Source organism: Octodon degus, unplaced genomic scaffold (assembly GCF_000260255.1).
Source record: "Octodon degus isolate 3935 unplaced genomic scaffold, OctDeg1.0 scaffold00070, whole genome shotgun sequence".
Taxonomy (NCBI): Eukaryota; Metazoa; Chordata; class Mammalia; order Rodentia; family Octodontidae; genus Octodon; species Octodon degus.
This window is the reverse complement of record NW_004524646.1, coordinates 11110168-11126455: the sequence shown is the minus strand read 5'-3', so window position 1 is coordinate 11126455 and position 16288 is coordinate 11110168. Positions and strand designations below refer to the sequence as shown.

Here is a 16288-nt window from a genome sequence, read left to right as displayed (position 1 = left end):
TCTGTGTCAAAGACAGCCGAGGGGAAAAAAGATTACAACAAAATCAAAGTCGGTAGGCCATGATATCTCCCAATTTCTAATGGGAATACTCTGCAATAGAAATGATATTTCCATTGAGGACTGCGCTGCCGTTTCTTTAATTACATTAAATAGCGGTATAAACCTCAGATGAATGTAAACCTCTGTTACAGTGGCGTCGCCAGTGAGGCTAGATTGAATCGTAAGGAGCAATGCCACCAGTGTTAATGTGCTAACAATCTTTATTAAATTAATCCCGCGAAGTGTTAATTTTTACAAATTTTGTTGTGCACACACTGCTCGGCACCTCTGGTGTGTGAGGAGATGAAAATGGATTTCATGTCAAAAAATAAGTATGGAGGGGTGGCTGTCACACTGCTCCCTTAGAAGGAAATTTGTGATGTTTTTGCCGTCAAATGGTACCGTGCTGAAAAGAGGGCTCACAATATGTATATTAAATGCCATCTACATACAGAAAACTCACTTAAAGGAGCTACTTGGTTGAAAGTAATTACAGGCCTGTTCAATTTTTTAGTCGGTGACATTTCAGACTTGGCTTAGAAACATAAAGAGGCCATAGAAAGATTTTGTTCTTACCTGATGCAGTGCATTGAGCCCCAGTATTCTGTGTCCGTTAGAAAAAGGTAAAAAGAAATGAAAGGGGGAGAAAGCCTCACTCATCAACAAAATCCAGGCAGAGCTGGCTTATTTTATTGCAAAAGTGAAGATCAGTTACTCATAACTAATAAATGCATGTAAAAACAAATATGCATTTGAACTATAGTAGGACTCCTAGTTTTACAATTTGGTTTTGCTCTCCCTTTAACTTTCTGCTAACTAGGTTTATTTCTATTTCATTTAAAACAAGACACCCTGCTGGTCCCGTCGTGCCCAGGTAGAATTTTATGGCCAATCTTACAAAGGCCCCTGGCGCCTGCATTCCTCAAATCCCTCAGCACCTGATTCCAGCCCTCTCCTGGCTGCTCTGGGCAAGAGCCCTCTCAGTCACCCCCTTCCCGGGCACTTGGCTTGCTTTATGTTCTTTTTATTGCGGTGCTGCATTATTTCCATTGTTAATTCCCCAGGATTCTCACCCTGCAGACTTCCTTCCCCTTCCGTTTATGCTCTTGCCCTCTGTGCACGGTGCTTGAAGCCAGTGGGGGACTCTGTGGGACCTTCGAACCACAACGACTTCCTGAGCACGCCAGGTTTCCAGCGTGCTTTCTGGGGGACTGGCTTTTTACCCAGAGTTAGCTCAGCATTTATTTCCCAGTTGTTCATTTCAGGCACAGCGGATGCAGAGGGAAGAGAAAGGTCTCTTGACTTTAAAACGCCGCCGTAGGCACCAACTCTGGAGATCCATTTCCTGGTTGTTTCCTTCCGGTGACGTGTGATTTCTGTCTTCGCTGTGGACTCTTCTCCCCTCCAGTTTTAACGTCACAGAGACGTGGGAACAGGTCTGCGAGACGCCTGGCCAAGCTCGTCCCTGGAGCCCAGCCCTTCAGTTCCACCAGGAAAAAGACTGTAGGGTCTAGATCCCAGCTCCTAACGCCTCCCTGCTCAGCATGCAGAAGATTTAGCCAGTTTCTTACTTCAGTTTGTAGACTTACACGCTTTGTCCAACCATACATCTTGGGGAGATGTACAGTGTACTGTGTGTTGCTTTGGGTGCAGATAAAAAGATAAAATTACCGAAAGATCTTGGGGGATTTGTGAGGGCAGAAGCTGCTACAGCCGTGAAGCAGCTTCTCATCTTCTGATCAGAAGGCCAAAACTCGGGGGGAAGGGCGCCTTCCTCTGCTAGGTGTTGGCCGGCTGTTTTTGCTCTTGTGCACCCGAATTCTGTTCTTGGCCTCTGGTGATGTAGGCAGCCATTTTAACATGTCTGCCTTGCTGATGTAGATGTGTGTGCTCGTGTGTGTGTGTGTGTGTGTGTGTGTGTTGCTGATGTAGATTTGTGTGTGTGTGCATTTTTTTCCCTCTGTTTATTATAGATGTGCATGCACACCGTTTTGTCACACACATGGCCTCTCTTTCTGTCATCCCCAGCCCTGCCTGTTCTAGGATCATGGGTCTTTGTTTGGGGCACCCTGCCTGCCAAGGTCACGCCCAAGAGGTCCTGTTCCTTTTCCTGTGTATCCTGAGGCTGGGGATGCACAGGCTTTAGCCTCAAGAGGTTGTGGTTTATTTGCATCCCAGCACTTCCAGGAGCACAGGGTTTCTCCAAGAGAGAAGCAAAAGCAAAAGGCTGGGCTGGGAGTGTCCCCCGTGGATGCCCACTTGGAGGCAGGGCTGGCAAGCTGCCAGCTGTTGGTCAGCTTCCTCTCTACTCCAGTTGTTCAGAGCAGGTGACTTAAGGGCCCCCTCACCCCGACTGCTCTGTTTTCTCTTGGGGATCAAGGCCATAGGAGGTGTTGAATTGGTGATGCAACCTCAGTGAGCCGTGGCTTGGGGTGCTGAAAAGGGAGCTGCTGCCCGTGCCCTGCATCTTGAGGAAATTAGGCTTGGCAGCCATGGAGACAGGTGCTGCTGTACCCAGCAGCAGGGGCGTGGCCTCTTGCTTGGTTCTGAGTGCTAGATGCAGGGCAACTGCTGGAGGTGAGGGTGGGGAGGAAGTTCCCTTTCCAAGTCCTGGAGAAGGAGGAGAACAGGTTTTGACAGTGCTGTTGGGGGGCACCATCCTTCCTTTGCCTTACTTGGTCCTCTTTGTGGGGTACATGTTGGAGAGGGAAAATAGTGTTGAGTGATGGCTCACTGTGAGAGTTTTGGGATGCTGGAGGAAGGAGGAGCTTGAAGGGAAGCAGCCCGGCTCAGGGTCCAGGAAATGTGCTTTTTGCCCCCTCGAGCGGGCAGGCCTTCGCCGGGCAGTAGCAGCAGGGTGTGAGGTGCAGGTGGCTGCTGAGTGAAGGGAGGCAGGTCCTCTCACTGCACCCCAGGTCCTCCTGCCCGGCCACCTGCCTGGCCGCTATGGTCAGCAGACAACCACAGAAAAGGCCAGCCGTGGATGTGGCCTGTGTTCTTCTGTCTCCTGCAGTGACTGCCGAGGAGCTCTGTGGACATGGCCGTGCAAACCCTGATGCGACTTCATTTTCTCTTTTTGTGGTTCTTCTTCTAATGAACACTTACATATTCACCCCTAAACCCAAATCCTGAGAGGGGGGAGCTGGAGACCTGTGAAGGTCATTGTGTACTCCGATAACACAGTACTGCCTGATTGGGAACAGAGCTCCAGAAGTGGGGGCTAGGACACAGGGAACCCCAGAGGCCTGCTTTGAAGTCCTCCACCCCAGTCACCACGGGCAGCGTGCTGGTCCAGGCACACACCCACTTGCGCCCCTGGCCAGTTGGGGAGACCTGTCATGGGCCTGCCGGTTTTCAGGACGTCTGATGGCATGCATGTGAATGCTTTGATTTTCCTTTCTATTGTGTTTTACTCTTATTTTTGATTATAAAATGAAAAGCAAGTTTCAGTCATTGTGGGTTCCAACAGCTTGGTAATTAAAAACTCTAAGGGGAAAAAAGAAATCATACCTGTGGAGTGGAGGAATTTCTTTTTCTGCACCTCCTCCTGCTAAGACTTGCGTGGCTCTAAAATTGAGCAACAAAGAAGGTTCTCCAGGCTGACTCAATCCCTGCAGTCTCAGCCACCCCCTTCAGCCCCTCACAAAAAATGGAGAGAGAGTGCATTAGACAAATGACGAAAAAGCTGGTCTTGTGGGTGAGTACCCCGTGTACCCAGTGCCTGTCTCATTTAAGGTGGCATTCCAGCTCTTTTAAATAGGAAATTGCCAAAATGGATGTCATCGGCTGCTAATTAGATGTATTTTAACTGCAGGATCATTTTACCAGCTAATACTGTTATTATGTGCTTCAGTGTAAACCCGTGGTGGAGCTGTTACAATCTCAGGGCCTGGCCTTAACAGACAGCTCCTGGAGGCCGCAGGCCCTGCAGAGACGCCTCCCCTGGCGGCAGCTGCTCGCAGAAGTTTGCTCTTGATGCCCAGGCCAGACCTGTACTGAGCGTTGTGGTCCTCAGATGCCCCCGTGGTCCTCAGATGCCCCAGTGTTCCCTATCCTGACTTTAATTCTGTGTTTAAGCCAGGCCTGAGTCCAAGGAGGCCCTGAAATCTCCAGACTGTGGGCACCAGAGGTCACTTGTCCGCTTCCAGATGTCACAGTCCACCAGGTCTAGGGCCTTTGGAGCAGTCTGGGAGCAGCACAGGAATGACCACAGGTGACGTTAGGGCTGTGCTGATCCCAGCTGGGTTGGTACCCAACTGGGCCGGCCCAAATCTCAAGCCCTGGATTTTCGAGACAGCTGGATGCACCTCCATCTTCTCTCTCTAACAAACCGGAAAAAGAAGCCTAATTTTCCACCGGTGGGAGGGAGGAGGCGGGCTGGGGTAAGGGTAATGATTCTGAAATGTGAGCAACGCGTTTGACTTCACGCAGTTTCTCCCTCCTCCTTCGGTACGCAGCATTTTTATCATCCTTAAGACAAAGTAGCTGGCAAAATATTTAAGTGATCAGAAAGGAATGTTTTTATTTGCCCGCGTGTGAATTGGGTTATCTGCTTATCTTGTTTATGAAATTTGGGGCTGCCTTTCCCGCACAGTATGTTCGCCTCTCAAATCTTCCCCGGCTCCCATTTCCATATTTCTGCGTGCTTGTTCTTTGTTAATCACTTGGCAAGCGCTTATTTGAATATTAAAAATTTCTTTAATCATCAAAGGCAGGAGCACAGTCTCATGAATATTCATATTTCCCCCCCTCCTCAGACTGGATTCTAGTTCATTACCCTGCAGTAAAAGCCAAACAGCCATCAATCGCCCTCATTACAGGCTCTGGCGTTTTGATTGGCTGCCGCTGCCCAGAGCTTTTTATTTTTTTTAATTTTTTCCCCTTCTCCTATGAGCTGTCTTGTACCTGCCAACAACGCCCCCCACCTACAGAAAAAAAATCAACAATGCAAGAATAAATTTCTCTGGTTGAAATACAACTTTGCAAACTTGTCAAACTGACCTTGTGCGTCGCTGTCACCTCAGAGGCCACCGGCGCCACCTCTTTACCTATGTCTTTCCTGCCCCCTGCCCCTTCCCCCCAAAAAAAAAAAAAAAAACCCTCAGGGAAAAAATGGGGAGGGACAGGAGAGAAAATTAAATAAATAAAAAAGGGAGAAACTTGAGCCTCAGAGATGAATATTTGTCAAGAGAGTTGACGTAAGTTTCATTTGCATAATGACTTTGTACTTCTGCATTAATAAAATTTGCATATGAAGCCATGTTAATTACTCCTGATCATGCTTTTTGCATTCATGCATAGTAATTTTCTCCGACTTGTGAGAATTAATGTCTTGGCATGGGGGGAGGGGGCGCGGGGACTGTCAGGTTCCCCCGCCAGTGTCCCTCGCTCACACGCGCTGGCTCCCTGTCTGTCTCCTGCCTTGATCTATGACTCATTTCTGCACTATCAGTAGGAGTTCTCGCCTTAAAAAAATGTATCCGTTGAAAGGCACCAGTAGGGAGAAAAATAGAGCTCTCCCTCACAGTGTATTCCGGGCCACCTCTCTGGCTGGGAACACGGAATCTGCAGCCCTCCCAGCTGGGATGCGGCGGTGGCGGCAGGCTAGGAGCGCTGTCCCCGGGCTGGGCGGTGGGCGTGTCGCTGGGCAGCGCGCATGCGCTGGTCGGAGCCGAGCATCTGCCAGGCCGGGGAAGGGAGGTGGGCGGCGGACCCGGAGTAAAAGCTGCGCCCCCACGGAGGCGGTGACAATGAGCACGTCCCTATTGCGGCGCTGCAGGCACATGTGAAGGGCCTTATTTGGAGCCTGTCCTTGGGCACTTCTTTTGAAAGGGAGAAAGAAAGGAGCAAGAAGGCAGAGATTCTGATCTCAGCCTTCTCGGCTCGGGCACCTTCTCCTGCCTCTCTGGGCCTCAGTTTCCTTATCTGGGAGGGAGGATTGTCACGCCGGCCCCACTGAGAAACTAGCTTTACATGACCTACGCAGGTGCCAGTTGTGTATTTCTTGTTTCCTAACTAATGAACTTTGTGGTAAGAAATCAAGCCAGCCAGGGCTTCACTTACAGCGGGGAGGGCGTCTTTGTCCCTCGGCCATGAAACTAGCTGCATAACCGTCTCTGTAGATGGAGATGCCACGTGAGTGTGTGTGTGTTCCCCACGATGAATACACCTGTTAGGCCTCACTCGCAGCCGCTCACACAGAAAGGGGGAAAGCCCCAAGAGGCGCGCTGGTGTTGACTTCCGCAGAAAGCGCTCTAGTTCTTATTTTTCTGGGGCTGGGCCTGGAATCCTGGGCCTCATGGATTCCAGGCAGGCGCTGCACTAGCCCCAAACACTTGTTAGAGAGCGACCCATCTGCCAGACAGTGACTGTGCTGGGAAGGACCTGTGGCCTGTAGGAGAAGTTCCAGAGCTGAGAAGAAATAAAGGATAGCAGTGTGCTTCCTCGATGCCGGGCTAGAGCATGGGGTGCTCCTAACCCTGCAGAACGGTGGGCACCGAGGCGAGGAGGAGGCTGCTTCAGGAAATGGCACGGGAGTGGCTTGCTCGGTCCCTCTGCGCGTGTCTGGGTGCACAGTCTACCTTGGGGTCAGGTGCTCCTGAGCTCACCTGCGTGCTGGACTCCTGGGTCCACTTTTAAGGCAAACACACCTTCCTGGTGCAGGGTGCAGCTGGGAGGTGGCTGGAGAGGTGCTGTGGCTCAGGGACAAAGCCTGCGCTTTCCTTCTTCCTCTCTCTGTCCTTTTTTTTTTTTTTTTTCATTAAGATAGGCATGGCATAAAGTTCCCCTCAAATCAAACCATCAGTGGTTTTGTGTGTGTCCACAATGTTGTGGAGCCATCAACACTATCTAATTCCAATTTATCATGCCCCTACCCATGGGCCCTTGCTCCCTGCTGCCCTAGGCCCCGGCAACCTCCAGTGTCTGTCTCTCTGGATGCCCGTTCTAGATGCTCCCTGTCTCTGCGGCAGAGCCTGGGTGGCTTCTCCAGGCACTCCTAGTTTTTGCAGTAGCTGTGGGAGAGGGCTTGTGGAGCCTCCCTGTGAGCAGAGCTCCCATGTAACTGACTCCAGAAGAAACCTCTGCATAATGCCCCTTTCTCTGCCTGCTTTGAGTTGGTTCCTGGACCCGACAGTCGACAGCCAACTGTCTCAGTCTGCATTCCCACTGCAGGTTCTTGTTGGAGGCTCTGAGGTCCCCACTGGCTACAGTGCATCACACATGGTCACAGATGCTTGCCTGGCACCATGGTGCCCTTCTCAGGAGGTGACTGGTGGGGGGACAGTCTCTTCCTGTTCCCTGCCCCTCCTCCCACTAGGGGCAGAGTCAGCTCCCTTCATACATGGGGGATCCATTGCCAGGCCACTGCTGGCTTCCTAGCTGTGCAGTCCAGGTGTGGCCTCGCCTAGGTCCCAGGAGCCCGAGTCTAGACTAGGCCTTCTGCAGCCACCAATGGCTAGGCTGAGTCAAGGACGTCGGGCTCCCCTACCTGGAGCATGTGGCCCTTATGCTCAGGACCCTGACATGCCTTGTTCTCCCCAGTGGTAGCTATCGAGGGAGGCAGGACATGGCCAGGCTTTGGAGACACAGCTGAGGTCATATCCTGGAGCTCCTGAGCTTTAGTTTCCCCCTGAGGAAAGGGGATGGATGGTCTACCCTGAAGAGCAAGGCGGCTGTGGTGTACTCAGTGCGAAGCCATGTGGATCTGGACCCCTCCGTGGTCTGCAAAGAGGAACACATAGAGATTCAAGGCTTGGAGTGTATGGGACCTGATGCACAGTGCCAGGGCCCTCAGCAGGGACTGGTCAGGGCAGGCTTATGGGAAGAGGCTGGCGACCTTGCTCAGGGTCACACTAGGTCCGGGGCTGAGGTTGCTCAGGGTGCTCTGGGGCTGTAGGCAGCTGAGAAAAATTTGGACTCCTGTCCTGGCCTAGTATAAAGTCTTCATGAAGGGATGAAGCCCCCAAATTCCAAGCTTGGAGTCTTTTCAAGTGTCCTCAAGCAGGGGCACAGAAAAATGGGCCTGGACTTGGAGGCAGGTAGTAGGTTTTGATGGGGCTGTTGGGGTCTGCAGGCTGCTACAGGCCGGGCCTCAGTCCTCTGACCCTAGAATAGTGGGGCTGTCATAAGCACATGCCCCTGTGGGAGTGCTTGGAAGCTCAGCTATGGAAGACTGACAGCTCCTGGCTGGAGTGCGCGTGCGAGGCCCTGTGCTCTCCCGGGACTGGGGAGAGCTCAGGGCATCATGGAGCAGGCAGATCCCTACCCGCGCAGACCTGTGTCGGGAGGTGAGGGCCCAGGCCTCCCTGGCAGAGCCTGCTGGGCTCAGCTGCCCATCATCTTGTTGATGTTTTCTTTTTGTCTCTCTGATGCTTCCCTGCTCAATTATTTACCCAGGGAATTTGGGCTTCTTCACTTGTGGTTTTGGCAAGGGCTCACACAAATGTTTTGCCCTGGTGGTCTCTTAGCCATGTAAGATAAACGGCCAAATCAAACGCAGGCCTTGCCCGCAGCCCAGGCGAGCCGTGGGGCCCTGGCCTGGCTCTGGTCCCTGCTGTTGCCATCACGTGGGGGAGCGGGGACTCACAGCCAGGTTCTGGGCAATGGCCGGTTTCCTTCCTTCAGGCAGTGGAGAGTGGAGGGCATCTGGGCCTTGTAAAGAGTTACCGGGGCTTGGGTGCTACTGGCTGCAGGCTGGCAGAGGCCCTGGCTGGTCATCAGCCCCCAACAGGAGGCTAGGATGGGAGCCCACACTCTGGAGGCCCATTTGTCCAAAGAGCCTGTCTTTGTAAAACAGACAGTGGTGGCTCTGAGCGTCCTGGATGCTCCAGAAAGAGGTGGAACAGAGTTTCTGGAGCGGATCCTCCACTGGAGCCTGCTCCGGTTCTCTTGAAGACCCTTCATGGGGTGGGAGGGTCTTTCCTGGGAGCAGGGCCCTGCCAGTCCCTGTATGCCCCAGCCCCCTGCACGAGGCCTCCAGAGGCAGGGGTCCCGGCCCAGCCCCCAGACAGTGGCGCCTGGCAGCTGTGGATGCAGGACTCTCCCCAGTGTGCCTGATCGCTTCTCTGAGCCCTCCTCCCCTGCCTGAACCCCAGTCACCTTCCCTGTAGGGCTGGGCACACTGAGCCTCCTGCAGCCCTCCCTCCCCGCCCTTGATGGCTGGCCTGCAGCCCTGAACCCTGGGCCCTTCCTGCGCCCCAGTCCCTTGTGCAGCCCAGGGCCCGACTGACCAGTCTTTTCTATTGTTTTTTCTCTAGGGCCGTGCAGGCCTGCCCAGCTGCCAGCGATGGCCCCTATAGCTGCCTCCTCCTCCCTCCCTCACACATCCGTGATCACTTCACCTCTGCGGGCCCTGGGCGCACTCCCGCCCTGCTTCCCGCTGCCCTGCTGCAGCGCACGCCCGGTGTCGGGCGACGGGACTCAGGGTGAGGGTCAGACGGAGGTTCCTTTTGGATGCCAGTGTCAGTTGTCAGGTAACAGACGCCGCCGCGTGGGGGGTCGGGCTCTCCCGGGATGGGGGGTCGTGGCCCGGGCACAGCTGGGGACCCAAGGTGGGGACCCAGGGAGACAATGCAACCTTGGCCCAGAGGGCATTTTGGGGGTACTGAGGAAGAGGTGAAAGATGTGAACAGAACCGGTCCCCTTGGGTCAGCAGGCTCCCCAGTTCCCCACACCCCGACTGTTCTGAGTCTCCGTCCCAGAATGCACTGCCCAGCCTCCACATGTCATCTCTTTGGGCTGTTTAGCTAAAGCTTAATTGGATAACACTTAACATCTGAGGTTTTCTTCTGCCCTTGCCCCCACCCCTGCCCCCTCCCTCCCAGACAAGGCCGGGAGAGGATTCCTCGGTTGTCTGCGTACATTGCCGGAGCCGGCCAAAATGCTGAGTTTCTCTTTGGGACAATATGTTGCCCATTAACTTAGAGGAGAAAAAAAAAGTCACTGCAAAGGAGATTTTTAAAAAGCTATGGCCACGAGGCGGGCGTGAAACATTATGGGTGTGTATGGGGGGGAAGTGGCTGAGACCCCAGACCTCCACACCTCTATCACCTACCCCTGGCCCCCACACCAACCAAGCTCAGGCTGCTGTGACCTCCTGGTGGCCCTGGGCTGGCCACGCGTGCAGAGCGGCCTTGTGACCACCCAAGCCAGGATGCTGACACAGGCTCACGTGGCCCGTGGCTGTCGCCTGGTTTCGTGGCAGGGGCCGGGAAGGGAGAGGGCGGCTGCAGAGCGAGGGCAGAGTCAACTTGTCTCTGCTTTGTCACCAGGCACGTTGCAGCCTTTCTCTTGACTCAGCTTGTGAAAGGGAAACTATTTTTATGGAGTTGGGTTTGCTTCGTGGTGACGTTGTCCCAAAGGACAAGCTCTGGTAAAGCCCCAGAAAGGCCATAGGGAGCCCTTGTTCTGGGGCTGGAGCTCCAGGGCTGCTGCTGGTGGGGTAGCCTATAGCCTTCAGAGCCCCCTGCTGTGACAGGTGGTAACATTAGAGTATCAGGATTTCAGCAGGGAGTTCTGGGTTCCTCCAAAGCAGAGGCTATAACTACCCTGGAAGGAGTTGGAGCCTCTTGCAGAGGCTCGGCCCTCCCGCGTGGTCAGGGCTCGCTTCCCCGCTCGGTGAATCGGTGCTGTGAGCGGGTGGGAGGAGACCCCTCTTGCTGAGTGGGCTGCCTGCCCCGTCTGAGTGGCTGCCCTGGGCTCATGGCTTCCTGTAATTAGTGCCGCAGCCCCGCGGCCACTCGGGGGGCCACGCTATCAAAGATCAGCCTGAGTGTTTACGACTGGAGTTGGTCAAGTTCTGCGTGTAGAAACATGATCGCCTCGCCTCGCCAGCGGTGCGCTGCCGGGGTTCGCTTAACCCTCTGCTGGCTCTGGCCCTCCTTAGAAGCTGCCAAAGCAGAGTTGGCCAGGGGATCGAGTGCCTCCCCCGTGCGCTAGGCCTTCTGGCAGCTGTGTGGCCTGCCAGGCAGGAGCTGTAACGCGCAGTTCTGCAGAAGGGGGAGGGGCGAAGGCGCTGGAGGTGGCCTGGCGTGGCGGGGCCTGGGGCAGAACTGGGATCTGTCCTCGCAGTGCTTCCTGTCGAGGAACTGCCCCTGCCCCCGAGCCACATGGACCCTGTCCTCACGTGCTCTTCCCTGACCCCTGCGACGACCACGTCCGTGCACGTGACCTGCACGGCAGCCTGTGGCCTCCTCCGAGTCTTGAAGTGCGCGCACGTCCCTCCCTTCGCTCTTTCTTCGGTCGGAAGCCGTTCCCTGCGCGCCTGGTTTGTAGACCCCGTGGGACGTGGGCTGGAAATGGGCACCAGCATGCTGGTCGGCCTGCAGCTGGCGGGAGAGGAGAGGGCATCCGGAGTGGGGAAGTTGAGCCCCTGCGCCCATTCCAGCACTGTGTGGACCTCTGGCTTGGAGGCCGTCTGGGTTTAGGGCTTGGTGCCACCAGGGCCGCGAGGCTCTGAGCTTGACCACAGTGCTTGGGGGAGTGAGAAAGGGATGTGCCCCCTTGCTGGGTGCGGACTGCTGGGGCTGGCCAGAACTCCTTCAGAGCCCCCCTGGGGGTCCTGCTCCTGCCTCCGAACTTTTTCCCCGACAGCCGCTTCCCATCTGCATTCTTCTGTATGCGGTCCCTGTACATTAGCTGGTACCAGGCTGGACCACCATGTTTTTGTTCAATTTCAGTACTTGGAAATACCCTGTTCTAGGGATTTTTGACTTGGTGGTTTCTGTCCCTGGTCCTGGGCTGCTGGCTTCAGTGTTTTTAGTGCTTGTTTAATCAGCAGCTGGAATGGAGTCATTAAATCCCAGTAGCCCGTTAGGAAGAGGCAGTCCACTACAGAGACGCAAGGGGCCACAGCCCTTGCTTTGTGTTTTCCTTTTCTGATCAGAAAGCATTGAACCTACCTCTTCAAATTAATATGGAAAACCCCAGTGTAAATGTGTTTCGCACAGGTTAATTTCATGCTAGTGAATGTGCTTGAGTCGTTTATAGAAGGGTGTGATTTTATGGGAGATAAAACCTGGCCCAGGTGTGTGCATGTGTGTGTATGCGTGTACATCCTAGAGTCCCTAACAGCCCTGGGCCACACCCCAGGCCTCCCTGATAGATCACCGTGGGGAGAACGAATGGGGGCTTCTTTCTTCGGGACTCCACAGCTCTCAAGGGTGCCGACTCCAGGCTATCCTGGGGACCAAAACATGTTCTGTGAAAACAAGTTCTGCTGGAGGAGCTGGAGTCCTGGCCTTAGTGTGTCCAGCTGGTGGCCCTGAACATGTCACTGGTTGTCCTGGGGCCTCAGCTTCCCTTTCTGGAAGCAGGACATATTGCATATGTACACGTGTGTGGACAAGTCTGTCTGGCTTCTATGTCTGTCTGTCTGTCTTGTGGTATTGGGGATCCGACCCAGGTCCTTTGCACCGAGCTACACCTGCAGCCCTATTTTTTTTAAAATTATTTAATTTTGAGGCACAGTCTCACTAAATTGCTACGTTGCCCAGGCTGGGCTCACACTTGCGGTTCTCTTGCCTCAGCCTCCCAGACCCCTGGGTTTGCACGTGTGCACTGCCAGGTCCCACTTATGTGCAACATTTAAAAATGAGCAAGGCTTTGCACATCATTGCTTTCTGAAGCAGGTCAGCATAGGGCTGCCAGGATGGGTTGGGCAAGAGAAGGGTGAGGATTCCAGGGCAGGGCTGGGGTATGCAGAAGACAGCTGAGAACCACTGCCCCTCCCCACCCCTGCTAATACATGTTTTGAGAACTCCATGACTGGGAAGGGCTCATTCGTGTGTAACAGATGGTTAGGGGTGAAGCATGTAACTGTGTGGTTTTGAACAAATCATTTTCCCCTCGCCTCCTCAGTTTTCCCATCTGTAAAATGGGGGATGATTGACCATGCTCCAGAGGTCATTCTGAAGACTGCATGAAGTCATACGGGCCAGATGCTGAGAACAGTGCCCCAGGGAAGCTGTGACTTGCACATGAGCTGAATGGGTGTCACGACATGCCATGCTGTGTGTGTGGCGCTGGGAAGCATCTTCCTTGGAGCTCTCTTCCTAAAGTCCCAAGAGTAAAGGCAGTGAGCCCTTTGCCTGGCGCAGGTCACGGTAGAAGGGAAACTGAGGCACTTTGTCGTGTATTTGTCGCAGCAGCAGTGGCGAATCCATGTGCTTAGTGACATTCAGAGATTCGCACAAGAACGCAGAGGATCCGGGCCTGGGGAAGTCAGAGTGTTTGGCTTTAGTAGAGGGAGCCAGTTGCAGTCATTAGTATATGCTGAAATCATAGGGCAATCTTGTAAAGTTAAATTCAATTTACTTTTCTACTGAAATTGTGCTCGCTGTGTTATTTAACTCGTCTGGGGATTCTTGGCATGGGTTAAAGGGACAATAAAGATAAAAGAATACCTGTAAGTAAATAGTAGGGTTTAACAGTAGAATCTATCGTTTTCTCCTCCTTCAATTATATCCCAGTGTTCATTTTGTGTCGGTTTTATAGCCGGAGCTGTCCAATGGGATGCCATGGATCAGACCACCCTAGCTGTGAGGCTTGATACAATTAATACAGTCTGTCTGGAAAGTGGCCTTTTTTTCTGGAAGTTTTATGTTAATGATATGGTCTGTACTGTGCACATTTCGTACCAGAACAAGAAGCGAGCTGTAGTTTCTTTCTAGACTGGGTTTGATTAGCAGCAGAGGATCAGTAGGCAGGGAAACAGTGCTGCGGACAGGGATGGCGCCCCCTCCGGGTCGCGCTGCACCGTCTCACTTCTGGGCCAGGCCTGCCAGGGGGCCCTGGGGGGCATTAGCGCCTCCTTGGAGGGAGGGGTGAGTACAGGACAGCTGAGCAGGCCAAGCGAGGGCGCAGCATGGATGGACTCCCGGGATCCCCTCTGCAGTCACCTGCACTGCTGGGTGTGTCTGGGCGCCTCAGAGTCCAGGTCAGGGGCTGGGTGCTGCAGCCAGGGGGCTTCTGGGGAGGGGCTGTTAAAGACTTGGACTCATCCCCATTGCAGTGTCTACGGTGCTGAATGGCTAATGGCCTGGCTGCAAGGACCCAGCACTTACGGCGTGGTTGGTGACCCCTGAATGCCAGCCCTGGGATTCTGTGCTGGTGTCCATTGCCCAAGGCCTACACGACCGCTTCTGGGCCCGAGGCGGTGCCAGGGGGAGCCATGGGCACCACACAGCCCTAGAGTCTGGGAAGCTGCTTCTCTAAATGTGTCCTGTCTGTGGAGCTGGAAATCATGTCTTCAGCACCGACAGGGGCCCTAGGAGCCTGGTCACTGGGCCAGCAGCAGCCTGCGGCTGAGTTGGGGGTGGGACAGCCACCAGCATGATAAGGGTGCAATGGCGTTCCGGAGTGGACCCGCTGGAGCCTGACCAGAGCCACTTCACTCTGCGACACGCTGAAGGCGGAGCTAAATCAAAGAATTCTGTGCAAATCCGTCCAAGATGTTGCTGTTTCTCTGCTCTGACAGGAGAGGCATTTGGAAGTGCCGTTTCTTTCTTTCTTCCTTTTTTTTTTTTTTTTTTTTTTAATAGCTGTCTTAAAAAGGAGTTTGGCTGTTTAGCACAGCTGGTGCTCATTACATTATGCACTGGCAATAAAATAGCATGTGTAATTAATTTTTAATGCAGCGCTGGATGCAGCGCTCAAGCAGTTAGTGGATGTGAGGAACCCACTGGTCACCGACATCCGGGACCTCAGCGGAGCAGCCATGTTCCTCAGAGGGAAGGCGGAAGCGGCAGGGAGGCGGGGCTCGCTGGTTCTGCCAGGTTCACTTGGGGTCACTGAGGCTTGTGTCAGCCTCCCAGGACCCCAGATTGGGGGTCCGTCCCCCAGAGATCAACTTATTGGATGTCTTCATATATAGATGGGGAAATTGAGGCAGGCGGCAGGACTGATGCCGCAAGACGTGAGCGGCCGGGCTGACACACCTGGGGCCTCGGGCTCTGCTCCTTTTGAATTCGCTGTGAGAGCTGGAACTCTGTCACTTGTGTTACCACCAGGCTGGGTGTGAATTGGGCAGTTAGATGTGGCACTGGAGAGAGGTTTCGTTGGAAGAGCCCTCATGTGGCCTGAACCTTAGCTCCCCTGTCACGGCGGGAGTCTCTGCTGCGTGTGTCCTCCGGAGGGCTGCCGTGTGAGATTAAACATCAGACGCAAGTATTGGTGGAAGCCCTGCTGGTGCCGAGCAGCTCCAGCGACCGGGCGTCCTTGGGCCTGGTTCTGAGTGAGGGGTGAGAGTGTGGGACCCCGGCCAGCACTTGCTGTCTCCCAACCTCTTCCTGCACTGCAGAAGGGAGGTGCAGGAGCACCACTGGTCGAGTGTCCCTCCATGGGGGGCCCTGAGGGTGTGGCCTGGGATGCCACCCTGAGAGTGGCTTGTCTGCATCCCTGCAGAGACCTTTGCCTGGAGTTTCCTAGCGTGGATGAAGGTGGACGGGCTATTGCTATCCTCAGTGTTTGGAGGCTTCCGTTATTTCCCCAAGAACCTGCAGGGTGGCATCCTCTGCCCACCTGACCTTTGAGGAGGGGCTGCCCCCCCTTTTCTACCCTTGAGGATACGGGGCTCAGAGTGGCTAAACCACCTACTCGGTCACAGCATGTGGACCTCAGAATTGAGATTGCACTGACCCGCTCTGCTCCTGGTTGTTCCTACCCCCACCCACAGGGCTCAGTGGCTGTTTGGGTGTGGAGCACAGGGATGGTCCAGGGAGACAGGTCACTCTTGGGTACTATCCCTAGGAGGATCCCCTAGGCTGACCCTAGGCTAGAAGCTGGGATGCAAAGTTGAGCCAGCCAGGCAGGGTGCTTGCCCTGGAGGAGCCCCTAGAGGGTAGGGTGTCCTGTGAAAACCTACTTGAACGGTGGGTTGAGATGACCATCCCTGGTGCCTTTCTCTGTTTAAGAGCATAAACAGAGCTTGTGGGTGTGGGGCCAGTCCCAGGGAGAGCTGCTGGAAAGGGAGGTGGAGAGAGGATGCCAGGATCGCCAGGTAGAGGCAGGGAGGCTTCAACCAGCCCAGCATGGCCAGTGCAGCTGTGGACATGGATGCCTTTGAGGAAGGGTCCCTCTGGCTCACTGAGCTACCGCCATCGTTGGCCAGACACTTGGGACCCAGAGGCATTGGCCCTTGACCCACCAGAGGAAGCTTGGCTGTTGAGGAGGGCTGCAGCACGCACAAGATCTTCCCATCTAGTCGCCCTCAGAGTGGGTTTCTGGGGTCTGGGAGGGAGGCAGGGCCTGG

The 16288-nt window shown here is 54.3% G+C and overlaps 1 protein-coding gene across 1 annotated transcript in view; it reads left to right on the top strand.

Moving 5' to 3' along the window:
* The window catches only part of Bcl11b (B cell CLL/lymphoma 11B), an 82442-nt gene that overhangs the window by 27649 nt on the left and 38505 nt on the right, over positions 1-16288 (top strand). Inside the window, exon 3 of the mRNA XM_004635223.2 lies at positions 9297-9512. Within this exon, the coding sequence (XP_004635280.1) occupies positions 9297-9512 (216 nt within the window). The remainder of the gene's footprint in view (positions 1-9296; positions 9513-16288) is intronic.